Here is a 25,846-nt window from a genome sequence, read left to right as displayed (position 1 = left end):
CGAGAGAAGGACATTGCAGCTCAGCCGAGGGGGAAGCCATTAATGTTCACATCCTGTCATCCTGTCAAAAACCTGTCATCTTTGGGTAGACACACACTTCGACACATTCTACCAAACTACACCCGCCAAACATATCACAGCGGGTGTAGTTTGGTAGAAAGAAAATAGCTTGAACGTGAAACTTCTAATGACGACACTGACGCTGAGTTTTTTAGTTTTTTGCTCGTTTTGTGGTGCCCTCAGTGCTTTTTAGTTCCTTTATTTTCAAGAGAAGTCAGACATTTCCAAAAAATGACTATACACTTTTCACCTGAGATGGACAAGATGCTGAAATATGTTGTGTTTAAGGTCAGCGATGCAGGGAAGGACCAACTTTCTGTGAAGTTTTACTCGCCTCTCTGATGTTTCCACTGACATGAGAGCGATTAGAAAATCACACGCGTTCCTTTCAGGGTTGATCTGCCCCTTTAATAAATTTACTGTTTGAACTTTTAAATGCCACATCAGGTGTGTGTGTGTGCGTGTGGGTGGGTGGGTGCTTAAATGCCACATCAGGTAATGAGGTCATCAGTCTGCTGTGAGTTTGCACTGCAACAGGCTGCTGTCCTCAACTGCACGTGGGCTTGCTGATGGTTTGAGAAAAGGCCTCGTTTTCAGCCGGTTTGTCTCCGTCTGCAGATTGATGCCGAGAGATCGCCGGACCAAGTGTTCGCCCAGATCTGCCGCTCGATGGAGTCCGGCTTCTGATACCTACACCTTCAGACCCCAAACTCTGCAGTCGAGGAGGGTCCACCTAAGAAGACCTTCTCTCTTTCTCTCTGCCGTCACCCCAAGGAGACTCACTCGCATAACCTCACACCTGCGCCAGACTCATTGAACTCCAGTGGTATGCATGTCTTACCTGCAATCAGTGAAACCTCTCTCTCTGCTTTTTGACACTGACAAAGCGCCTGGTTGTCACATTCTGCTTCACAAAAATGCATCCCCCCCACCCCATCCCCTCTTCTGTCTCTCTCTGTAAAATCAACCTCAATATATGCTGCCAACTGCCACACCAAGGCAGATAACTGTACTGAGAAAAATAGCAGTCCCTGCTGTGACTGAGAGCATGCTGGAAGTGAAATCTCGCCACCTTCCCACCAGAGGAGCTGAGCAAGGTTCCCCCTGCCATACTACAAAGTGGAAATGTCAGTGTGTACTCATGCTCTCACGCACAGCACCTTGCTTCTTATTGTAACAAGCATGCAAGAGTTAAAAGTTAAGCTTAACTGCCTTTTGTGCATTAAATTTAAAAAGGAAAAAAAAAACAGAAGCAAATAAAGTATTAAGATTACTGCATTTGTATGTTTCCAAGCTCATCGTACAGGTGCGTGGTTTGGTATTTAACATTCAATAAAGCCAGTGCATTTGCTAAATGGAGCATTTCTGAGTGTGTCCTTTGGTGTGGTGTGTAGCGTGCAGCATCAGAGCTGAGCTGACAGCACCATCTGCTGGTGAGAGGATCACAACAAAAAGGCAATTAAGTGATAAGTGTAAGAGGTCAAGACAGGTGAAATTCCCCTTTCTGTCAGGATAAAGAAGTTTAACTACACATTTAATCTCTGAGATATCTACACATAAGAAAAAGGAGTGCAATTTTAACAGAACTTTTTTTAGTTTTTCAACATGATAAAGAAATGCAGCTGTAAATGAAAGAAAGTTGAATTTAAATTGTAAGAAATGCATGTTAAATTTCAGGAAAAGTTTGTTCATTCACAGAAAATATCCTGTTACTTTTTACTGAGCATCTGTTATTTAATTACTTTGGTGTAGTATGAATGGCCATGGTGGAGGTCTTTATCAGTAGGAGAAGATGCAAAACTTATTAAAATAAAAGTCCAAAATATATGCACCCTGCCTTATTTTCCAAAGATTTTTACGCCCCTCGGGCCTTATGTTTTACACCCCTGGTTTAAGAGTTTAGCGTTTCAGTTAAAATAAGCAGAAAGATCATTTGGACATGTAAGAAGTATGACGAGAGGGGAGGAAAAAAAGAAGCACTTTCACATCTTCCTGACAAACTTGGGTCAGGAAGAACAAAATATCAGCACTGTTGGTTCTAGCAGGTGGAAAGAGGCAGAAAATTAGCTGTCACACAAAGTGCTTCTCTCCCAGTGAAAGGTCACCAGCATGGCTTTATTCTGCAAAAGGACATTTCCTGTGTTTCTTTCTTTCCACAGTGAAATTGCAGAAGAAAGTCTATAGAACACTTGCACGAGAAAAAGCTTCACCAAGAAGCACTTTAGATTTAATTGACAGCAATAAAAAATATTTTACAGTTAACATTTTTATTCAGGGTCTCAGAGAGACTCAATTACTCAGCATCAATGACAGGACTGCCTCATTATGGCCAATATTAAAATTGCATCCAACCCCACTTAATGTGACAGTTATAATCTAGAATTTTAATACACATCATTTTGAGCTTTTTATTGCGCTTTTTTCCTTCTTGGGTGATTATCTATCCATCCATATTTTTACTCATAACTTCTTTTCCTCATTTGTTAGAACTGTACTCACCACTTTATAAGCCAGCTAAAATTCAAGCCCTCCTGAGGGTCCCTTTGACTTATCAAAACGCTCAGGATTCAGGCTAGTTCATCTACTCTTGGTTCTGTGTGATCCCAAGCACAGAAGCCACACCCACCCGGTGTTCAAAACAGCTGTTTCAGAAGAAAGCTGGGTTTAAGGTTGTGTTGCTATTCTAGCAGAGTCAAAATCAATTACTTAATTCCTAAAAATGATGTGAAGAATTTGCTACCAGTTTGCCAGGGTTCAGGGTTTGATATAAAACTGAGAAAAACACAGATTAATCCTGCTGAGCCAAACTCAGGGTGACTTTGATGGCTGATAACAGAGGAAACACGGATATAGAAAAACTTATTTTCACATACTTTTATTTCCACAGTTCTCCTAGCATTTTTTAACATTATTATTTTATTTTTTTACATAAGAACAGACTGTTATACACAGATATTGAAGCAGGGCAAAGGGGGTGAGGGAAAGAGACAAAAACCATACAAAATGGTGTCTACTCAAGCACAACAAAATCTATGTGTATAAAATTGTGTGGGTTGCTCCACTGTGGTGCACCAACCACTACCTCAATTATTTATCTTTTTTTAAATAGATTAATAAAAATACAATCTTTTAAATGGACCTTTAAGGTGGACTGCAAAATTAAAGATCTAGAGCCATGATGACTGGATCAATAAAGTAGGACAGTGTGGGTCAACGGAGCCACGCAGGAAGGGAGAAGTTGTGGCCAGGTTAAAGGTCCCTCCCCCCCGCCAAAACAACAGCCTCTTTTTTTTCTCTTAAAAATGGCACACAGCATCTAGCGCTGGCTACTTTTCACCATACACTTGTACACTCAACATGATCAACAACGGCACACACTGGGGGCGGAAAAAGAAGAAAACAAAAACGCAGTCTTGTGTATTTTCCGTTCATACGCCTGCCTTCGGAAACGTTTGCTCTCCGTGCTGTAGTGCTTCTTGTTAGACATGTTTTAGTGGAGAGAGCAAAGGAAAGGGAAACAGATGAAAGTTTGTTATCTGTGTGTGTTTGAGAGGTGAAGGGGTGTAGAGAGCAGCGTTTGTGTGACAGTGGTCGTGATGGCTCCATGCTGAAACATGGGAGCTCGATCCGTTTTAACACATACAGATTTGTCTGCAGAACAAAATGTGGATCTGCAGCCTGGAAAAAAAAGAAGAAAACAAATGAAAACAAAAACAAAAACAAAAAAAACCACTGGCTTCAACCACAGTGTCTGCTGAACTTCACCTGCAGCACCCCAGACGTCTGCTGAGGACACCGCGGCTCATAAATACTCAATCTACGGATACCTAGCTAGAACATTTTCACTCTTGCATAACACAGAGACCACATACACGCATAAAACCACCTATGTGTATCTCAGTTGATGACTTCACAGTCCACTATGACGTGCTGGTTGGCCACCCATCACCATTAGGTGGCGCTTCACCAGACTGATCATCAATTCTCCAGTTTTGAAGCAGCACAGGGAGGTAACTGGAGGGCGATGGGGGGGGGGGGGAGAAACAGGGATACAGGACAGCCCTGCTGGAGTCACGGAGCTCGGGAATGTCGTGTGCCTTCTATTTTCTTTTTTTGTTTGTTTTTAAAAATAGTGTATCATTTTCAAATCACGGATCCGTTGAATAACCTGGCTGAGGTTGAGCAGGGCTTCCCCCCCCCTTTTCTTTTTTTTTCTTTTTGAAATATTTATTGAGGAACCGTCATGGCCACCCTTTGCTCAAGTCAGGGAGGTCAGTTACCAACAGCCCCCCCACCAGCAGCACTGGTCTGCTCTGAGGACCCCGGCTGTCTGCCTGCCTAATGGCCTTCCTGCCTGGCGGCGGGTTAAGCGGTTATCTTGGACTTGAAGGATGGAGCCATGCACAGAGTGGCCTGTGGGATATGTGGAGAGAGCCTGGAGCTAGGGGTGCCTGGGACCCTGTCATCTGTTGGCTGGGAAGTAATTGGGGTCCAGGTAGTTGTAACCTGTGCTCTGCGGCAGGCAGTAGTCCCGGTCCAGGAAGGTTTCTGCCTGGTACACTGGCTCCAGGTGGTGGTTAGGCTTGTGGGTCTCAGTCTTGAACAAGCTGGAAGATAAGGAAAGGATACTGTAAGAACCACATATAAGCAATTTACCAGCAAGTACATTTACTTTGACATATTGGGTCTCACACTGGAAAATTTTCACTGAGGGCCGTTTCCCCATAGATTTATATAGAACTGGAAGCCTTTTTATAACTACACTGCCACTGTGGCAGTAGATATTTAAAGAAATGCACGTTTAAGGCACTTCAGTACTGTCTTTCTTTTTTAGACCCACGAACTACAGCCATCTTGCGTTCCATCTACCATCTATGGTAACTACACGCCATCAGACAGGTAAATCACGTGTTGTACTCTGAGATTAACTTGTAGTGTACAAAATGAAAAACATGCAAAGTCAATGATGACTGCAGGAACCTAAAAATGTTCTGTGGAAACCCTTAAAAAATGAAACAAAAATGGGGTTCAGTTTAAACTAGCTTTTAGTGGGGGGATGAATGTTATTTAGTGAATGGCATACCACAAACAAATGCAAAACATCCTGTGTTTTCATTTCCACCATGTTAAATGTGTTAAAATGTCAGCAATATTTTCATCATGGTGCAAAGCGACCAGCACTGTGTATGACTGTTTGGTAATAAAGGAAGTGGAGCTGACCAGTCGGAGCAGTTGGAGCAGAAGTCAACAGAGTTGTCAGGCGGACAGTCCTGACAGTGCCACCGCACACCCAGGATGGGCTCCATACCACAGACGTCACACTGCACAAAACAAACACAAACATATTCATCGTCCACAGAACACACTCCCACAAAAGTATGAACATATTAACACCTTCTCTACACTACAAACTTGTTTCTGAAGGCCTTGGAGTAATTAAAAGAATTATTATTCAACAATGCCATTAAAATGTGCACATTTTTTAAGTTCATTTTAAAGCTTTGCAGCTTAAGGCGGAACTACTTCCAATATTTCACAGCCTCCAGTAGTTCTATTGGGACCTGTTAAAATATAGTTTTTACAGTTTATTTATCGTCTTATGACAACACATTAAAAAATAAATATTTCCTCTGCCGCCAACTTGAATTTTTTTCCACCTCAGGGTGCGACTTAAATGCATAACATTTTGAGGGAACATGTATATGCAGATTCCTGATCTTAATGTCATCACCGCGCAGTCTTTACCTTATAGCCTATGTGCCGGATCTCAGTCTTATCCTCCTGGATCTCCTGGAGCTTCTGTTTTTTCAGACGTTTCAGCTGTAAAAGCTCTTTGTATTCTGGCAAACTTCTCAGCTCCACAGGTACGCTCTCTTCATCCTGTTCAGACAAACAGGATGTTGTTTGACAGTCATCAGGAAAACCACGTACATAATATTTCCTCAACAACTCCAAGGACCTAATCTAGATGCTTTTTACCCTGCAGACTTATTTACAGCGATCAGTCTAATTTTAGCTGGACACAAGCAACGTATCGATAAGAGAGTACATACTGTCTTTCAGCCTAAAGAACAAGAGTGAAAAACATGGTGTCCTTTACAAAGACACAGCTACCTCCAGCTATTTGTATGAAGAAAAGAATAAAGAAAACAAAATGCAGCATTTTATTTTACAACAAAAGCATCACACTTCTATGTTTTGACAAGGAACAGCTTTGTGAGTCCAGTTAGGCTGCCGATGCACTTTCCTTCAGCAGACTTTCAATCTTCCTGCAAATGCGACCAAAATAAAAGACAACCTGGTGAAGTGAGAAATTACTGTGACCCACGCTGGCAACACCTTTTTGACTTCACTCCATACCGGTGGTGTCAGAGGTTTCGTTAACGCGCTGATGGAGACGGTAGCCTGTGTACTCAGCAGGCTGCAGCGACCTGGTTTCACTAAAAGGTTACTGCCATCAAAGGCAAGAGAAAGAAATGTCAGCTCCTGGATAATGGCGAGCACCAGGAGTCGCGCAGTTCAAACAGAACGAAAGGAAAGTCTGGTCAGGTCCCCTGCTCTGATTTAGGCATTTTTAAACAGAACAAGCAGCCGTGATTAGAGTAAAAATCAAGAGCTAAATGCTTCCCTTCACTCAAATGTGCTAAAGTGGAGCTAAAAAGAACAGTCTCTAAAAAAAGCATACGCACGAGAGCAGAAGAGGAACACAGGTGCAGTAATTTTATTTAAAATCGCTTTAAATGAACTATTCAGGTATAGAAACAAATTCCCAAAAGCCCGTAACACATGCTTTTAGCAGTCTTTATCCTACAGGTCACTGCTTACATGAGAAGGAAGAGGGTAAGACTGTACACAGACAGAAAAGAGGAGGAGTCATGAGGTTCATTATGCAGTAAAGTGACAAATAAAATGGGAAGAATCAGTGAAAACATGATAAGTCACAAGAAAGAAAGAAAGAAAGACAATAAACCTTTGAAAGAAGAAAAAACACTGAAAGACAAAAGACTGACCGAATCATCAGCCGAAGGGTCCTGCACACTGTTGTAATATGCTGAGCGTTCATCATCTTCATCCATGTAGACTGGAGGCTCATAGGAGGTCAGGAAGGTGGACGGCCGGTACAGGTGTTTGTTAAGGTGATGCTGCCGCTTGCTGGATGCCTGGAGAATAAATAGGGTTAGTTAGAAGAGCGTAAACAAGGCAAATATAACTAGCAGTTAACAAATTAAGTATGTTTGTTGTCTCTAAACTACAGGGTTGTGCAATATGAATGAAATTAGTATTATACTATTATAAAACGCATCCCTGGTGGTTATAGTCTTGGTGTGGTAGTTCATTCAAAACCAGATATAATCAAATGTAATCATAATGTCCAATTTAAATGGAAAACAACAGCTGTAACACAAGACAAAGAAAAGCTTTACTAAATGGCAAAAAAAAATGAAGACACAATCTTTGTTGATACTGTCAGCACATCTACAGTGATGTCAGCATACGGTGGCTGAAAAGTACAGAGGGACTGCAGCACAGAAGAGATGTTTGAGGCAAACACGAAATGGATGACATTGCATTATTTGTCCACTTGAGAGCAATAAAAAGCTTCGTTTTCAACATCACGTTTTATCACCCTGTTCATATCTTTGCCAGCAGGCACAGAGTTTAATCCAGTCTCCAGCGAGCGCCACACAAACTCCCATTCTTATCATTAAAATACCATTTAACTGAAAGTTGATATGACAACAATGAATTAGTTACCCAGCATAAACTTTAATATTCAAAGGCAAAACCATTACTTTCAATGAGATTACTTATTCAGTATGGCTATGAGGGGGGGGAGGGGGGTAGTAATTGAGTTACCTTTTTAGTGTACATGCACAGGTTGGGTGTTCTTCCAGGCACAGGGATACCAGCTTTTGTCAGTTTGATGAAGTACTTTTGAACCCTACTGGCAACCTGGAAGGTTTTAAAAGGGAGATGGCTCTGTTAATCATTTCCAACTGAGGAGCAGCTGCTTGAAGCAAATGAGCTCTCTCTCTCTCTCACCCACACACACACACACCCACACCCACACACAATATCCAGGTACTTGTAGGGGGTGCAGTTAACATACAAGTCAGCCTGCCTTTTACCACTGACAAGCGTACACTTTTTCAATTTAACAGTTTGTTTTTTGCAATTTCAAAGTCACAACAGGACAATAAAAATAAAAGGAAAGATGCTTTTTTGAGCTTCTATGAGATCAAATCTTTCGGTGCATACATCTGCAGATGTGTAAAGAAACCAAATATTCTAAACTAAGCTGCTATAAAATGTAACTTAATTGAAGTTGATCCTCATTTTCTTCGTCACCTGTTTTGCTGTTCGATTGCCCAACTCATCAGCAATCTTCTGCCATCTTCTGGATTCGACTTCCTCAGGTGGGAATTTAACAAGAAGCTGCTCCAGTTTTTTCTATCAAAACACACAAAACATCAGGTTAAAATTATTGCTTCATTCTTTAATGTTTAATAAATCTAACAGAGGTGTTGACAAAAATCATGTTTTCTTTATTTGGTGGGGCGTTTTTCATTAGAGGGGATAAATGAAAAATACATAGAACTGATCACCTAATCATGGTAAATCTAAATTAAATCTATTCAATTCAATTTTATTTACATAGTGCCAAATCACAACAGCAGACACCTGAGGGTGCTTTATATTTTATGATGAAGTCCTACAATAATACAGAGAAAGCCCCAACAATCGAATAATCCCCTTTGAGCAAGCACTTGGCGACATAAAGTGCATAAATTAAGACGTATTAATAGCGCTGTACCAGTTTTAAACAGGTCTTAAGTATTTATTTTCTGAATTATGTTAGATTTCTATTTTACTTGCAAACATCCAGTTTTATGACGATCAACCTATAACAATCTAAACCACTCTTATGACAAATTGTGGCAGCGTGCTACAGAACATACAAGCTCTTACACTCTTGCTACCTACCTGTTCTTCCACAGTCCACAGCTGGTTAAATGTGTCGGGTTTATTTGGATGACAAATCCTCCCCCTGATCATCTGTCAAAGCACAACAAGTGGCAGCCATGTTAGAAGACTGACACAAGACAAAAAATAATGGGCACACCACCATTTGAAGAGCTCTTTACATATGAACTGCCTGGCACGCTGAGTCAGTCAGTTTGACAGAGAAAGCCTGGCTGTCAGATGTGACTTGAGATGTGTCATCGGGAGGATGCAGAAAAACACCAACTCTTTTGAGTGACAAACAAAATCCTGTTAGGATTCAGAGAGTGTAGTCTGAGAAAATGCTAATGTGTCTGCACAAAACAAACAGGGAGAGCAACAGAAATAATCAAGGAGTTGTTTTCTTAGTGCTAAGTGCTTTGCCACGTCTAATCCCAGCAATCAATTAAAAGTGAAACCTTGCTGCCGATACCATGTGGGAAAACACACACACGCACGCACGCACACACAAAACAGAGGCTAAGAATAAGACTTAATCAGAGGAGTGGGGGAGAGGTGTGCTCCTCATGTTTCCATAGATACCATCCTTTGTGCTCACATGCGCTGCATGTTTAACTCTGCCAAGAAGTAAGAATAATGGAGATGAGGTTGGAGGAGGTGTAAAATAACGTGACGATTTGTAGGGTGACCTGCAGGAGATCAGTGACTCACCAGCTCCGACTCTTAGAAACTGATGTCACAGAACCTGCACTAATGATATACTGGGAGATAACTGCAGCTGTGATGGCAGCACCTTGTGAGTGTTGTGCAGAATCTTTTAGTAAGGACACTGAGGTGTACCTGCGTTTGCCTGCCGTTCTCGGGCGCGTCACTTGTGGGTAGAGGGGAGTACATTGTGGAGGATTCACCTTCCTTCTTGGGCTCAACGGGACTTTTTGGTCGAAGAGGCAAACCTGGATAGGGAGAACAGATGTTTCCTTTGACAACAAGAAAGAAAAAAAATGCACATACACTTGATAATCAATCTATTAACAGCTCAAGTCATTCACACATGCCTTTGTCAAAGATCAACTTCAGCCGCCTGGTTTTCCGTTTCTTGTCGCAGAATTCTCTTTCAAAATCCCCGAGGCCTGAGGTGTACTGTTCCCAGGCAATGTCAGGAAGCTGGACAACATGCTGAGGACACGGCAAGCCTAGATTCACCTGAGAATCGCACAAATCAAGGGCCAAAGTCAAGTTGAATCTTTAGCCTAGTTTTACTAAAGCACATCACAACAGGAGAGGAAAAGACATCCACTATAGTCCCCCCCCCCCCAAAAAAAACCCAAAACTCTACTGGGAATGCTTTATACACTTGAATCTGCTACTTTTCTGCTGTGCACTTCCAGGCTTTGTGCACAGCACTTAGCTGCACCAAAGGCATTGTTACCCGTTTTTGCAGCTGTTCCACAAAGCTGATGGGATCGGCAAGCGCCTCTCTCTGATGGCGCGCCAATGTTTCAAGGTCCAGGATGGCCTGCGTGCGCTGAGCCTCGAGAACTCCAATAGTCTGCAGCAGTCTCTGATAACTGACACAGTGGGGAGCAAGGTTAGACAAGAGTAGAAGGAAGACACTGCTTACATTATTTAACCTGACACTTGCAATGCTGCAGTGCATCAAACTTTTAGACCACACACCATGCATAATTCAACAATGTTGCTGAGAACCTAAACAGTTGCACAAAACATGACCCATTTTCAAAAAGTTCCAACCTATTCTGCAAAGAAAATATAAACGGTATTACTGACTCCATCTATGTGATTATCACCACAGTGGCTGGAGACTATGCATCTTCTTAAACCAGATGCTATAGTAAAAGCCTAACAAGTGTAGAGTTACTGATCTAATGAAGCCCATTAGGGACTCTAACTGCACATCTCTCAGATTTCAGACCAGGTATCAAAACCTGTGCATGACAAACATTTGGGTTTTGAAGCACTTCAGGAGCCTTGAGTGACCTTTACTCTCACACTCTCTGGGGCAATGGGAGAACTGCAAACTGAGCTGTCAATGACTAATTGTGCTAGTGACTCAAAGCCCTTACAGAGCGAGCAGAGCCCCAGGAATTGACAGGAACGTGACAGCATCCTACACAGCTATAAAGTAATGCAGGTGCTCAGTGGAGCAGAGTGGATCAATCTCTACTAACACAACATGAATGAAAATCAATGCACAGGACACAATTTCTACGACAGAAGTCAGCTTTGTTTAAAGTTGTGTTGGGCTTCTTGGCTTGTACAGCATCCACTTGATCTATGCATCGATGAAAATTCAGTCTGTCTATGCATTAGTGGCACCAAAACTACTTTCTGTGATACTAAGCGACTGTGATTCAATGTATTAAAAAAATATATATATAGGAAAAAAAAAAAAAAATCTGCAAAAGAAAGCAGTGAGAAGATCCATTTTGAGGGAGACTTGGCTCTGCTTCTCACCACTCTGGACACTCTCCAAGTGTCCAGAGACAAGTCTGGTGTTCCATTGCCACCTACTGGGCCCGAGGTCCACTGACAAACATCACTGCCAAAGAAAAGCTGGCCTGTACAATATTAGTGCAATGTTAATGTCTGATAATTGAGAACAGGGATCTACTTAATATGTTTAGGACAGAGACATTCGTCAAAATCCACAAAACTGGTGCAAATATAAGATGTATGAATCAAATTTGTGCCAATTCTCCACGTTCAGCAACTCCAAAGTGCCTCGTCATGCCTTCCTAAAAATGACTCCTGGCTGCATTGATCGGAGGCTTTGAAATTCTCCTTACTCAGCACAACCAAACCTTGGCATGGCACCGAAACTTGATCAAATTATCAGGTAATACAAGAGCAGTGAAATCTTATTCTAAGCCACTATCCGAATATGAAACATTTACGGATATTAAGTTTTCAAAGACAAAAGAACCCCAGCCGATTATGTCTCAAAGTCCTCCTCTACCCCTCCTCCTCCTCCTGTGAAGATGTACAGCAAATCAGACGACCTGCCACAGCGCAGTTAGCAGAGCCTGACTGAGCGCGGCATGGGACGTGTCCACCAACATAAACATCTCATCTTTCAGGACAAATAACAAATAACAAAAAAAAGAAAAAGAAAACCACAAACAAAGATCAACACTGAGAAATCCTTTCTCTAAGAAACAGCTCAACGTACCGAGAGAAGAGATGACAAGAAGCAATCAGCATAGTAATTTTACAATCTCCTCGGGCTTTGGAAGAGTGACAAGAGGCAGTTAATTCACAGAATAACAGTCCCAGATTGAAGGTGGAAATTAACTGCTGAAACATGGGAAACCTAAACATTAAGGCGGGAGCTATAGTTAGACGTTCCCGCAATTACTGGTGGACATATTTAAGCATTCTGTCTGCGAGTTGGTGGTGCAAAAACCCACGAGCTTCAACAGTAATTCAGCTTGTAAGCTTGAAAGCAGACTTGTAATCTGCTTTCCAAAAAGACTGCTCAATGTTTTCTTTTCATTATATTTACAATGTATTGTTTGTTTGTTTTTTAAACTCTCTCCATTCTAACGTGTGATGCAACCAGGATCTTCACACAGACGTCTGTGGGTGTATTCATCTTTATTGCACTATAGTACAATTTCTGAGCTGTTTGTCACTGACTATGTTTGGCCCTTTTGCACTCAGAGGCTCCTCTTTGGTGTTTCCATACATTACTGCAGTACAAGATCTAGGCTTATCTATACAATGTTTATATGTATTTTGTACATATCTTGTGTAAGAGTGATAAAAACCTCAAGCCAGAAATAGGTGAGATACACTGCCCTGCTATATTCTTATATATTTCATACAGACTTGAACAAGCTCCTCTATAGTTGAACAGGGCCTACATTGTGAATACTGCTGAGAATCGGGACTAGGGCTGGGCCATATCATACAGTTCATGGTAATACCGGTATAATGTTGGGCAACGATAAGAAAATGAAATATCGCGATAGAATATGGGTTAAACGTGCATGCGCAGTGCCTTTGTTTTCATACGCACATGGCAGAAAAAGCATGGCAGCGACGCAGAATGAGAAGGGCGAAAGCGGATCGTTGAATGAAACAGATGAACCAGAATTGGTTTGTAAAAATGCTGCAACTTCAGTGGTGTGGAACTGGTTTGGCTTTCGTCCATCAGATACACAACAAAGCACTATTTTTGCTAGAGCATGCAAGCGGGCTGTCGTTATTAACGTGTTTTTTGGAAAATACGGCACACTTAAAATCAATCCTTTGATTTTTCTGAAAATCGACCGTGCCCCTTATAATCCCGTGTGCCTTATGTATGAATTCTGGTTGTGTTTACAGGCCTTGAAATGTACACAGCGCTCGAAAATCTGTCAAATGTTTTAGTACGACTTTGCTAAGCTACGAACCCACACCGCTTGATGGATTGTTGGAGCATTACGGGTATCGTAGTCAGGAGCCTCGCGGAGTGATACGTACTGTGCTTCAACATAATATTACCGTATTGTGTGTGTATAACCTCTTTTTAAGTTTTGTGGATATTATACATGGTTATGCTGAGGATATGTCGGCCAGTTTCCACTGGAAATGCCTTTTGGTTAAACTGTCAGCAAGGAATTTGCATTTGCACTGTTACATTTTTATATAACTTTAATGCACATAAAAAAACAGCTGCTTGTTTAAGTGAAAATACATTGATGGGTTTTTTGCACTAATAAAGTTGTGGAGTTGTAAAGTATTTTGTCTAGTGTCAATTACATCGCCAGTTATATCGTTATCGTAAATTTTCAAATGTATATTGTGATAAATATTTTTGGTCATATCGCCCTGCTCTAATCGGGACCATTTTTATCCATTTAGCCTTTTTACCTAACTGTTCTTTATTTATTTTTTTGTTTGTTTGTTTGTTTTTTGATGACTACAAAGCATATTTGTAATTCGAGATATATAGTAACCACCCTGCTCTTTTTCTGACTGTTAATTCACATCATGGTATAGGGTTCAGTTACATGTTCTGATTGGATCCTTTACCCTATGTGATAACACAAGTACAAGTTACCCTAGCCAGGCAAAGGTTAATTATTCATCCTTGAAGGAGAAACGAAGGGTTATTGAAATCATTAACAGAAAAGGAAGAAAAATATTGCTCTACTTGTCAAATCTTTGCCTTTTAAAAAAACCAAACAAACTAAATAGTGAAATGTTTTACCTATTCAGACCTCAAATGTAACAAGCCAGGGAGTTAGAGGTTTTCAATAAGGAAAGGTCATAGGGTCACTTCACTTTAAAGAGTCAAAATCCAAAAACAGTTGTCATATCATTTGTATATAAACTTAAAAATGCTGAAGCATTAAAAACATTAGAATAATCTTGGAAAAGAAAAACCCTCAGTACTTCAAATGCATCGCTGGTTGATCAAAAATATATTGATAAACATTTGCAAGAGCTACATCAACTACAGATTAAGAGAGCACAATCCACAGGGGAGCTCCCACATACTCTTTGTTGTGTTTAAGAGCCAAGTGGTCCGACTCGAAGTAATACACGTCTGGCTCCTCTTCCTCCTCCTCCTCCTCCTCCTCCTCTGCAGCCTGGCTTTGTGTCAACTCCTTGCTGTGTTCGGCCTCTTTCCCCTCTATAAATCCACCATCCTCACCACCTGCCCTGTCCCCAGGATCCCCAGACACCGGCTCCTCATTGGAGTGGCCAATAGAGTCTGAGGGAGCTGGCTCCTCCACCATAGGGCAGTCCTCCTCCTCCAGCCCAACCACCACCTCCCCCTCTTCCCTCAAGGGACCATTGTCTCTGGGAGGAGAGCTGGGCTTGGAGGAGCAAGCTTTGCCACTGGACACAGCCCTTCTGGGTGAAGTCCGCCGAGTGTATCTGTGTTCGTAGAGCTCTGTGAAAGAGGTGGATGTGCTGGAAATAGAAGGGTTGCACTCTGGCTCTGTGGGGGAAGGGGGTGTTGTTAGTGGGGATGTGGTTTCTCCTGAGTTGCTGTTGTTGTTGTGGATTGGACTACTGTTCATATTAGTGGTGGAGAAGGAGGTGGAGGCAACAGATTCCTGCACTGGTGTCAGCAGCCGTCCATTCGTGTCGCTCTCGCTATCCATCACCTGCTCCTCATGAGCCAGACAGAACGAGTCACCTACTACGTCAACCTCCATCTCCTCCACTTCCTGCTCCTTGGCCACTATCAACTCAGGGACAGAATCATCCAGAACGCCCTCAGATGTTGGTGCAGATGAGGATGGCAATTCTCCTGAGCCAGAAACCTCCATATGCCCAGGGACAGAGTTTCTACAAGGCACAGCGGGATCAGGGGATGAGGGAGTCCCTGTCTGACTGCCGTTGAGCAGTGACGAGAAATTAGTATCAGGGGTGGGATTTGAACTAGACTTTTCACCAAGCGTGTTTGATTCCTCTGTGTTATTTTCTCTGAGTCCATTAGAAGCTTTGTGGGCATTTTGGAACTGAGAGGCCCCATCACACTCCACATGACCATCCTCTGCATCGTCCCCTGTGAGCTCACCTTCCTGTTTACTGAGGATAGGTGAGGCAGGAACTGTGTTAGCAAAGTTCTGGCTGGGTAATTCCTCACAACTGTTGTCCTTGCTAAGCTCTGGGACTGAGTCAGGACTTTCGGGTTTCACAAGCTCAGGGTCCTTCTCCTGTCCCTGAGACTCTCCAGAGTGAGAGTATCGCTTGGCCCTTTTAATTTGAGGAGAGGCATCCCGCGCCCCGTTCCCTCCATCACAGTTCTCTGACTTTTCAGGGCTAATGTCTTTTTCTAAACATGACTGGCCTCGCTTCCTGGAACTGGTCCATTGATCGGCCTCTACCAGAGAAGCATCAGAGTGAGTTACATTTCCCTGCAACAAGGCCTGTTGTTGGCCATCCTGCGAATAAGTGTCCGGTGTCTCATCATGCTTTGTCTCCTGTTTAGCATCCTGCTTTGACTCCTGCTTAAAGTCTTGGTTTGACTCCTGTTTTGTCTCGTTTTTTGATTCCGGCTTGACGTCCTGTTTGGTGACCTGCTTCGACTCTGGCTTGACGTCCTGTTTGGCGACCTGCTTGGACTCCGGCTTGGTATCCTGTCTGGGAACCTGCTTGGACTCCGGCTTGACATCCTGTGTGACGTCCTGCTTCGACTCCAGCTTGGTGTCCTGTTTATTGTCCTGCTTCGACTCCGGCTTGACGTCCTGTGTGACGTCCTGCTTCGACTCCGGCTTGGTGTCCTGTTTGTTGTCCTGCTTCGACTCTGGCTTGGTGTCCTGTTTGTTGTCCTGCTTCGACTCCTGCTTGGCGTCATGCTTCGATTCCTGCTTGGTGTCCTGCTTGTTGTCCTGCTTCGACTCCTGCTTGGTGTCCTGCTTGTTGTCCTGCTTCGACTCCTGCTTGGCGTCATGCTTCGATTCCTGCTTGGTGTCCTGTTTGTTGTCCTGCTTCTTCTTGGGTGAACGGGCCCTTGGCAATGGAGACACTGAGGTCTCCTCTGGCTGGGCGATGCTGCGGTTCCTGAGGGTTCGACCACAAAAGTTCTCATCCAATCCATTGAGCCCCACTGATGACCTTGTGACGCGCGAGGAACGGGATGCGGCCATACTATGGCGAGTGCCTACAGTCTCCTCATCTTGGTGCTCTCTCCTCTGCAGCCAAATGCGGGCACCTGCAAGATACACATGGAGAAACTTGCACTTAAATGTCAATATAACAACTGAAAGCTATAAACATATGCAGCTCACTGTTGCATTAACATCACAGTTTTCAGTTTGACTGGTTTCACTGGACTTGCATGCTAAAAATGAATGCATGAACAGTACCCTGTGGTGTTTCAAACAGAAGCATGTACCAGAAGGCCTTTGTTAAATACCACTCGGGTCATTGCTCACACCAGAGGGGTATTGATTTATTCTGTCATTGTAGCTAAGCAACACCTTCTGTCCACAGGCAAATCTAGATGTCTTATACCAGGTCAGTACACAGGGAATAAATTCAAAAGGGGGGGAGATCTTACACTCGCACAAGGAAACAATCATGTCAGATGTTCCTTTGTGCCTAAATGATCAATCAGTCTGTACACACGCCTCAAATGGCACAGCTTTGAGGCTCATCTGTATGTGACTACAGCCCAGCAAGCATTTTAAGATATGAAAAGACCACAAGCACAGAAACAAGGCATTTAAAAAAAAAAAAAAAAGCCATCACACAGATTGTGTATGTCTGTTACAGCGAGGGAATATTTATTTCCTCCTTGCAGGCATTTCTGGGTTTTGTCCCAAGTAAAATAAATGTAGTTTAAAGGTTGACTGATTTCTGACACTATAATTCTCACATCCAATTCAACAGAGATAACACTGCAGACACTGTTTTGTCATCATACACTGCAGGCCATTTATCTCTTCATAACAGGTGTGCCAACAGGCTGCTATCCTTCCAAAAGTTATCACAACATACAAAAATTAAAATCCTCTGGGAACAAAAAATTCTACATATAAACCATCATCTGCATATAAATGGAAAGCCATTTTGTGCCTTTTAAAAATAGAGTAAAGGGGGGATGAGATATAGGGAGAAAAGCAGAGGTCAAAGTATTAATCCCTGTGGTACCCCACATGAAACTAAAGCTGAGGATGATCTGAAATCCAAAGGACTTGCACAAAACGTTCTCTCAACCAGGTAAGACCTAAACCACTGAAAAGCAGTACCACAAATACATAGTTCATAGTACCGTTAGTAGCTAGTTATTACACATGTAATATTACACATCAGGCAAAGTGTCTTCCTAAAGTCTACCCATATTTTTTCTCCATATACAAGAAAAAGTCTCAAATCATCTTAATATTTCTCTTCACCTCTCTCTGATGTGATCCATTTGTGTGGGTGATGGCTGACCCGCACTGTATTGAAAATACAATAGCAACTCATCTGCAACTAAATGGTAAATGAGCTGGTTCTTATACAGTGCTTTTCTACTCTACTTGAGCACTCAAAGCGCTTATACACCCAGTTACGCACATTTGTACAAGCACTTTTTCTACGTAAAAGTGGTTTTTTTTAATCTAACATTCAGCCCCTGATTATCTGGTGACTGCAATGAAAAAAATCTTTTTGCTGTCGGACTGCAAGTAGCTGCGGCAACCAACTGGTCACCCAGAGACTGAACCTTAAGCTCTAGGCAATCCCTTATGGCTGCAAGTCGATTACAAAGGTAACCTATCTCCAAACAAATTGTCGTCTGACTCTCACTGACTGCAATCACTCTCAAACAGACTACAGTGCAGACACGGAAAACTGGAGACCCGACAGCCAAGTATTCATTCCTGTAATCCTTCTTCCAAGTTCACCACCTGGTGCACATGGATAGTTGGTGCATTATAATGTAAATTACCAAATTTCACATGGACCCTAACAGACTGTCATACAGTTCATAAATACAGACAGATTGCCAACACATTGCAATCAGTCTGAGTCAGTCTGCACTGATGGGCAAAACTTAACTGGTTGTAGTCTGATAGTATCCCTATATAAAAGCAAGACTGCCAATCACCGATATCATTTTGCAGTTAAATTGCCATCCCACAGCAACTATGTCACAATTTGTAGAGGTATTTATTAACGTGTTTTAAATCTATGAGATTCTGGATGATTTTTTATGTGAATTTCTCTGTATATAGATGGCAACGGATTTGCTATTTTCACCAATTTATCACAGTGAACTGTTGTATTGTCTCAAACAGATTTCATGTAAATGCTAACTTGACCCAATTGATTCGCAAACTTATAGCAGACCAAATCCATCTTGTTGCTCTTTTATCATCATTTTGATTGAGTAAAGTTGCTTCGAAGACGGCAATCAACTGTGAGTGGTTGCAGACGTCATCATCACCTTTGAAGCAATTCCACAGCAGCAAGATCATTGCACACAGCTGCAATAATTTTGGTCATGCTGCAGTCTCCAACCACTGTTTTTTCACAGGTGATTGCAACATGAGGAGGGAAAAGGAGAAACTAGTGCCACTATTAGGGAGTTAGGAAAATAATGGTTGAGTCGAGCCTGATGTTATATTAAACATAAAGAATGATTCCCAGCCTCTTCCTCAGGCAGGACATCGTTTTAATTTAACACTGGTATCAGCAGAGACCCAAAGCCAAAGTATCGCTATTAAATCAGTAATACAAAAAACTGGATCACTGCATCTCTAATAAATTCACACATATAGACAGCTAGTTCTTGTTTCTCTCAGCATTATTTTTTTTTATGCAGCATATTGCATAAAGATCATGGAAACAAATTAATACAATTTCTCTCTCATATATATATAACAAAAGTCATGGAAGCATTGAAAAAAAAAACGAAGGAGCTTTCAAATTGTAATTACAAAAACAGTTTACACTAGATTATGTTGTCTTACAAAGTTATTAAAACAAAATAAGTCAATTAACTCAACAATCAACAACTTAAAAAAAAAAACAAATACATAAATACCTTACTCTAAGTACAAAGTATTAATAATCAAGTTATAATTGCCCACAGAAAAATGCAGCTAATGAAAGGGAGATTGTAAAGTTCCTGCTCCAGTTAGGAGACTTGCTGCTGACACATCCTCTGCATCATGGTCCAACTAATAAATCTAACCACAAGGACAATAAAAACACAACATGTTAGAGGTCATATTAAAGTGACATTCAGCAAGGTATGATCTCACTGGATGTCCTTTTATAGATGATGGGAAACAGTAGTAGCCATATATCTTGGGGACAAATCGCATCAATTAGCGCCATGGACGAGGTGCTCATTTACATTAATTCCCAGTACATCAAACTGTGAGCCGACCTCCGTCAAAACTGATTTAAAAGCTCCTTGTCTCCCATACTCGGACAGTCCCTCCCTTTTCCCGCACTGTGCTAACACAGCACCATCAAAGCCACAGAGGCTACTCTGGCTACAAATACATTTTGATAATACTCCTTCAGGGAGCTAACAATAGTCACCTGAAATGAACACTACCACATGCACATATTACTCACACTCTGCTAAAGAGCCCAGCTGAGAAAACTAATGTGATTTGTCCATGCATAAAATAAAAGAGAAAGAAAAGCAGAAAACGGGGAGCAGGAGGAGCAGGTTTTTTTCAGACAGAGCGCTCACCCTTTGACTCAACACGACAAAACTAATTAAGCCGGCTCATCTGACCTGCTCCCAAAAACTAGGAAAGCTAATCACTACATCAAAAATAATTAGTGCTACAGCTGGGCTGAATAACTTTATAAAACATTTGATCACACTTCCACGTTCCTAATAATTAACACGTTCCTGGCTTAACTCACAGGGCCTATCTTAATAGTTAATATTAAGTTCAATGTTGCATTCGGGTACCAGATTTCACAGTTATTAAATTAAAGTCGTCATTACATTGTAAATCTGACTAGCCTGGCCAACATCAGGTTCAAACTACAGTCAGACATGCCTAGCAGAAGTGCAATGACTGGAATGTTATAAAATCAAGTGACTTGCGTATTTTCCCATCCCAGCTGTTACCGAGTGGGTACAGACAAAGGCGTTCTAGAGTAACAAACATTAAACATCCTCAATGACATGACTCTCCTTGGCTGTGGAGCCTGTAGTTAGCAGTCATTAAACTACTCGCCACAACAGTGATTTCCTAAAGTATAAACACTGTGCAAGTTAAAGTGTGTTTATTTTATTTAAAAGGGACATTAACATGAGCAAATGAGACACATTTAGATGGCTTGTTTCATTTTCATCTGCAGTACCCAGCAGGCTAACTGCATTTAGAGAGAGCAAACAAAAACAAACAGAAAAGAGCAAGAATTATTTGAATGTTAAAAGATGTTACCATATAACATATTAAACGAACATTAAAGATCATTTACAAAACAGCACAGACAGAAAACAACACAAACATGACTACTGAACCAGAGGCGGTGTCACCGTTACAATGCCACCACTTCTTATTATGACAGCATTTTTGATTATCCAGGAAACAGTGATTTATAAAAAGTATGTTGTCAGTTCTGTGGGTATAGTATCCCAGGTATGTGCTGCTCCATAAGAGAAAACAGTCTGCCCAGAAACACTTTCTCAAAAAATACAAAAAGAGTTTAGATCAGTAATTGCAAAAACTAGCAAATATAAATAGATTTAAAGGAGACAGAAATTCACAGATTGTTTATGTTGCAGGGTTCAACATAACCAATGGCTCTATGGCCCGGGGCCAGTAAATATATCTGATTAGTCAGCTGCTGGTCCATTTGAGTGTTTCCATCACAGCAAAATGGATGAAGCAAACATTCGATTGTCCATCTTTTTTTTCTTAATGTCAGTATTTTCCCCTTGTAGTCTAAAACAGTGGCTTTCAAACATTTTATGACCAAGTCACACCAAAAGGCAAGCCTTCATACCATCTGTACTATCTTCCAGTTGTCTTTTAAGTTGTATACTGTCAGATGACAGCATTCTGGATAACACATTTTCAGCATCTGCAACTACAAGACACCTACGATTGCATGCGCAGTGCCTTTGTTTTCATACGCACATGGCGGAAAAAGCATGGCAGTGAATGAGAAGGGTGAAAGCGGATTGTTGAATAAAAATGGATGAACCAGAACTGGTTTGTAAAAATGCTGCAACTTCAGTGGTGTGGAACTGGTTTAGCTTTCATCCGTCAGATACACAACAAAGCACTATTTTTGGTAGAGCATGCTAGCGGACCGTCGTTATTACCGTGTTTTTTGGAAAATACGGCACACTTAAATTCAATCCTTTGATTTTCTGAAAATCGACAGTGCCTCTTATAATCCTGTGTGCCTTATGTATGAATTCTGGTTATGTTTACAGACCTTGAAACTATTTTATGTATACGGCGCTCGAAAATCTGTAAAATGTTTTAGTACGACTTTGCTAAGCTGTGAAGCCGCACCGCTTGATGGATTGTCGGAGCATTACGGCTATCGTAGGCAGGAGCCTCGCGGAGTGATACGTACTGTGCTTCAACATAATATTGCCGTATTGTGTGTGTATAACCTCCTTAAGTTTTGTGGATGTTATACATGGTTATGCTGAGGATATGTCGGCCAGTTTCCACTGGAAATGCCTTTTGGTTAAACTGTCAGCAAGGAATTTGCATTTGCACTGTTACATTTTTATATAACTTTAATGCACATAAAAAACAGCTGCTTGTTTAAGTGAAAATACATTGATGGGGTTTTTTTGCACTAATAAAATTGCGGAGTTGTAAAGTATTTTGTCTAGTGTCAATTATATCGTCGGTTATATCGTTATTGCAAATGTTCAAATGTATATCGTGATAAATATTTTTGGTCATATTGCCCTGCTCTAATTGGGAGTCACTGATATAAAAGTGTAATATTAAAGGAAGCACATGAAGCTATTAAAAGAATGCAGAGCTTGTTAGTGCCACAGGAAAACACTGAAGGCGGCTACGACTGTGAAGCAGTCGTGAAGCTGAACCTTCACACATTTGCAACTAAAAATAGAATTGTGCACAAGCTAAAATGCATTTCAAGGTTAAAATTATATAAGGTTCATTCCAAAAAGTGCTTCTTTTTTCGGTAAAAAGGTTGATGAAAACAGTCATTATAACAGGTGTAAATTATGGTGGAGCTGCAGCTTCTACACACACCCCAAGAAGCAAATGGGCAGTGTTTGCTTCCGTGGTGGAGCCTATACCTCCTAACATTTGTTTTAGAGGTTTTGTTAGCACCTACCCAAAACAGAAATCTATAAATTCTGCAATATTTCATAAATTAAGCTACTCAGCCATATATAAAAATATTAAAGCTTAAAATGTCTGTCGTTCCCCAGGATACATCATTGTGTTAACTTTTGCTGCAGACCAAACCTGCTTGGAAGCAGGTTTTGATGGAGATTACAAATGACCGTGTATAAAATCGCCACATACTGACAAATAAATCCTACAGAAAATAGGATCACCACTCATGGAAGAAACCTGAGACCGCAGGGTAAAGATAGTCTGAGGGTCTTAAGTTTTTCAAGAGCCCTGATAAGAATCAATAAGAAATACAAGTTACCAGAATCAACTTTAGTGATGCTTTTTTCCTCATTGCGACAACTGTTAAATGATTCTATTGTTCTATAAGTCTTAATTATATAATCCTGATATAGAACACCAACTTGTACTTATTAACCTTAAAAAAAATCTGAGAAGGACGAGCCTACTTTGAATTTATGTTATTTATTTTGTACTTGCTCTTAAACAATTAAACGCCACAGAGGCTGCAGCTGTAAAAATAAGGTATAACTTTCCTGCTTTCCTTAACTTTCCTTTCCTGCATGTCTAAAATAAGAATTTAATGGAATATGCAGTAATCTGTCAGAATCTCACGTGTTAATGACATAGCCACAATGCTGATGTGTCTATTAACTTACACGGTTACCATTTTTCCAACTTTCCTTCCATGCTTCAATTAGGCTAGACTTTATTAATATAAAAATCAGTGGCTGTGCTGACAGCAGACCTGTCCGTGTTTACGGCTGGTCAGACGCTGCTGCCGCCGCATCTTTCATGTGAATACACACACGGCTAGACTGTGAAACCTCGAGTCGACTGATCAACTTAATAACCGATTTTATATGACTTCTTAGCCTGATTGTCTAGGAAAAGCAAACTCTTTTATAGGATGCTTCGAGCTTTTATACCCACCTTTTTATACCCACCTGAAAAAAAGATTTTTTTTTTTGGTAATAAACCACTCTGTGACTAAACTGCTCATAAGTCATGCCAGCATTACAGCCATTATATCAGACTAAGAGCCACAAGAAGACACTGTTTTGGTTAATTTGCATTTTCTCTCTCTAGTATATGAGAGACTCAGCCAAGGATACATGCTTGGGATTCATGTTTGCTTCCTATATAAACATTTGACTGTGATGTATTCTTCTCCATGAAATAAGATGTATTAATCTCTTGATCTTTCTAGAAACACACCAGCCATTAAACCCACAGCTGCCAATTTACCACAGTAAGGTGTGACAGTGTTATTTACAGTACTAACACCATATTGCAATGTACAGTCACCGATCTTGACACGCCGAGATCAATTTGTACTCACAGATATCCAGAGCATAAGCAAAGATTTTGAGTGTGAAAGACATTGTATGTAATTAGAGGACCCATGTGTTACTGTACTCTCAAATCAACCCACTTCCTGCCCCTCTCTAAAACGCTTGTTTGGTTGTAGAGTTATGTTAACACGTGGTGTTTTTGCCTGCACTGTCTTGACAGATGTCTCATTTGCCATCACATAAAGAAGCACTGCTTTCACTAAGATAGCAAGCCTGTAAACTCCCAAAACTGTGCACTAATAATAAACACGCAACTCACAAGCAAAGTCAACTGTTAGCAAACCAGCTAATCTAAAAGTGGGTAACAGAGTTTGGTATGATGCATGTGTTTTCCGATAAATAAACGAGCTCTGTGCCATTTTACCGTCCTGCTGGGCTCATCGTCTCCGCTGCCGACCTGAAGTTCAGCACTTCCACTGGGCCTACTGGCAACCAAACATCCGCGAAGTGGTGCTGGTGCACATTCCGATGAGAATCGCTCAAATCCCTACATCTCAGCTAAATCAACTGCCGCGAGCTCCAAGCCCACGAAGTTGGGAGGCACGAGGATGCTGTTTAAACTGACGACGAGACTGGACGGGGGCGCAGCAACAGCAGCAGCACGTGCCAGCCGGCTGAGTTGAAGACTAGTTTTTGCAGCAAAAAAAAGTTCACGATTAAAACTCACGACCACACGTCTGGACAGAAACAACCCAGTTATTTCACAGGGAGATTGCGAATTAGCTAAACGTTAGCATGCTCCAACTTCCAAGCAGACCTCAGTTGACCTAGCATGCCGTTTAGCGGGCTAACCATACAAAACTAACTTACCGTTAGCTCTCGGGGGTTAATTAAAAAAAATATATATATATATTAACACTTGAGACACCAAGCCGCAGACTGTGGCACCAGCAGAATTAAATTATAAATTATTATACACGCTCCCTGTGACACTCAACGGACAAGTGTGCTGCAGTCTAACGGAACATTTTCCCCTCTTTCTGTTGTGCTCGACTAGTTAGCCAAGTTGGCTAACGTTACCTGTGCTAGTTCTCCCGTTAAGAGAAGAATCGTGGCGATTCCTGATGAAGCCCCTCTATTACTGACACCTAGCACATGCTAGCTAGCGCGACATCAGACAGGGGCGTTAAAGCCACAAATAAGACAGCACGTAGATGGAAGAAATCGCCGCTAACACGTTTTCGCCGAGGTTTATATGTCCAGCACTGAGAAGTAGCATGATTAGCAACCAAGCACTTGGTAACCAGCTAGCAGCCGAGGCTAGCCGCAGCAACCTGGCATTAGCTCGGCGAGCTAGCTGATTGTTCCGCGCATAACTTTGCCGATGTATTTGTGTACTGCCAGCAATGGCGGTCACACACATTTTGAGTGGGCTAATAAATTCAGGTTCTGTCGTTTGCTCCACCACAAGCAACGAACTGGAGGCACACTTCTAAACAGCTTTTGTAGCTTAAGAATTACACATACCTCACTTCCGTAAATTTGCTGCACGCTCGGCCGCAGCCATGTTTTCAATCCAGTCAACTAGTCGGGGTGTGTGAGCAGCAAGCGCTCTCTCGTCAAAATGCAACACTATCCTGTACATTTTTAGAGTGCCTCTCACTCTCACTCTGCAACATTTCCTAATTTATGGCTTATTGACACTTTAAGGAGAAACAACATGCAGTTTAAGAGTGACACAATTAA

At 41.6% G+C, this 25,846-nt stretch overlaps 2 protein-coding genes across 4 annotated transcripts in view; one reads left to right on the top strand and one right to left on the bottom strand.

Annotated features, from left to right (window-relative positions):
• Nucleotides 1-1,415, top strand: part of ak5 (adenylate kinase 5) — a 117,380-nt gene extending 115,965 nt beyond the window's left edge. The window contains exon 14 of the mRNA XM_084913654.1: nucleotides 679-1,415. Within this exon, the coding sequence (XP_084769780.1) occupies nucleotides 679-747 (69 nt within the window). The 3' untranslated portion in view covers nucleotides 748-1,415. The remainder of the gene's footprint in view (nucleotides 1-678) is intronic.
• A 1,504-nt stretch (nucleotides 1,416-2,919) lies between these two features.
• Nucleotides 2,920-25,750, bottom strand: zzz3 (zinc finger, ZZ-type containing 3). Of its 3 annotated transcripts, none has more exons than XM_084913649.1 (12): nucleotides 25,628-25,750; nucleotides 14,530-16,699; nucleotides 10,454-10,592; nucleotides 10,080-10,227; nucleotides 9,865-9,977; nucleotides 9,046-9,117; nucleotides 8,410-8,511; nucleotides 7,918-8,013; nucleotides 7,071-7,220; nucleotides 5,806-5,940; nucleotides 5,281-5,381; nucleotides 2,920-4,667 (listed from the first exon to the last, which is right to left on the bottom strand). In XM_084913649.1, exons 2-12 carry the CDS (start codon nucleotides 16,632-16,634, stop codon nucleotides 4,523-4,525), a joined length of 3,306 nt encoding a protein of 1,101 aa, XP_084769775.1. In that variant the 5' UTR covers nucleotides 16,635-16,699; nucleotides 25,628-25,750; the 3' UTR covers nucleotides 2,920-4,522. The 3 variants fall into 3 exon arrangements, with proteins under 3 accessions (XP_084769775.1, XP_084769777.1, XP_084769776.1); XM_084913651.1 differs by lacking the exon at nucleotides 25,628-25,750 and adding an exon at nucleotides 25,181-25,562; XM_084913650.1 differs by lacking the exon at nucleotides 25,628-25,750 and adding an exon at nucleotides 24,525-25,153.
• Nucleotides 25,751-25,846: the final 96 nt, after the last annotated feature.

The sequence above is a fragment of the Perissodus microlepis genome, chromosome 18 (genome assembly GCF_051167445.1).
Source record: "Perissodus microlepis isolate ML-2025 ecotype Zambia chromosome 18, ASM5116744v1, whole genome shotgun sequence".
Classification (NCBI taxonomy): Eukaryota; Metazoa; Chordata; class Actinopteri; order Cichliformes; family Cichlidae; genus Perissodus; species Perissodus microlepis.
This window is presented reverse-complemented; position numbering and strand designations above follow the sequence as displayed.

Coding starts and splice junctions, on each gene's coding strand:
- zzz3 (XM_084913649.1), bottom strand. CDS start 16,634: ATGGCCGCATCCCGTTCCTCGCGCGTCACAAGGTCATCAGTGGGGCTC. Junction 10,228..10,453: donor TGGAACAGCTGCAAAAACGG/GTAACAATGCCT, acceptor TGCGATTCTCAG/GTGAATCTAGGCTTGCCGTG. Junction 5,941..7,070: donor ACCCTTCGGCTGATGATTCG/GTCAGTCTTTTG, acceptor TTGTCTGAACAG/GATGAAGAGAGCGTACCTGT.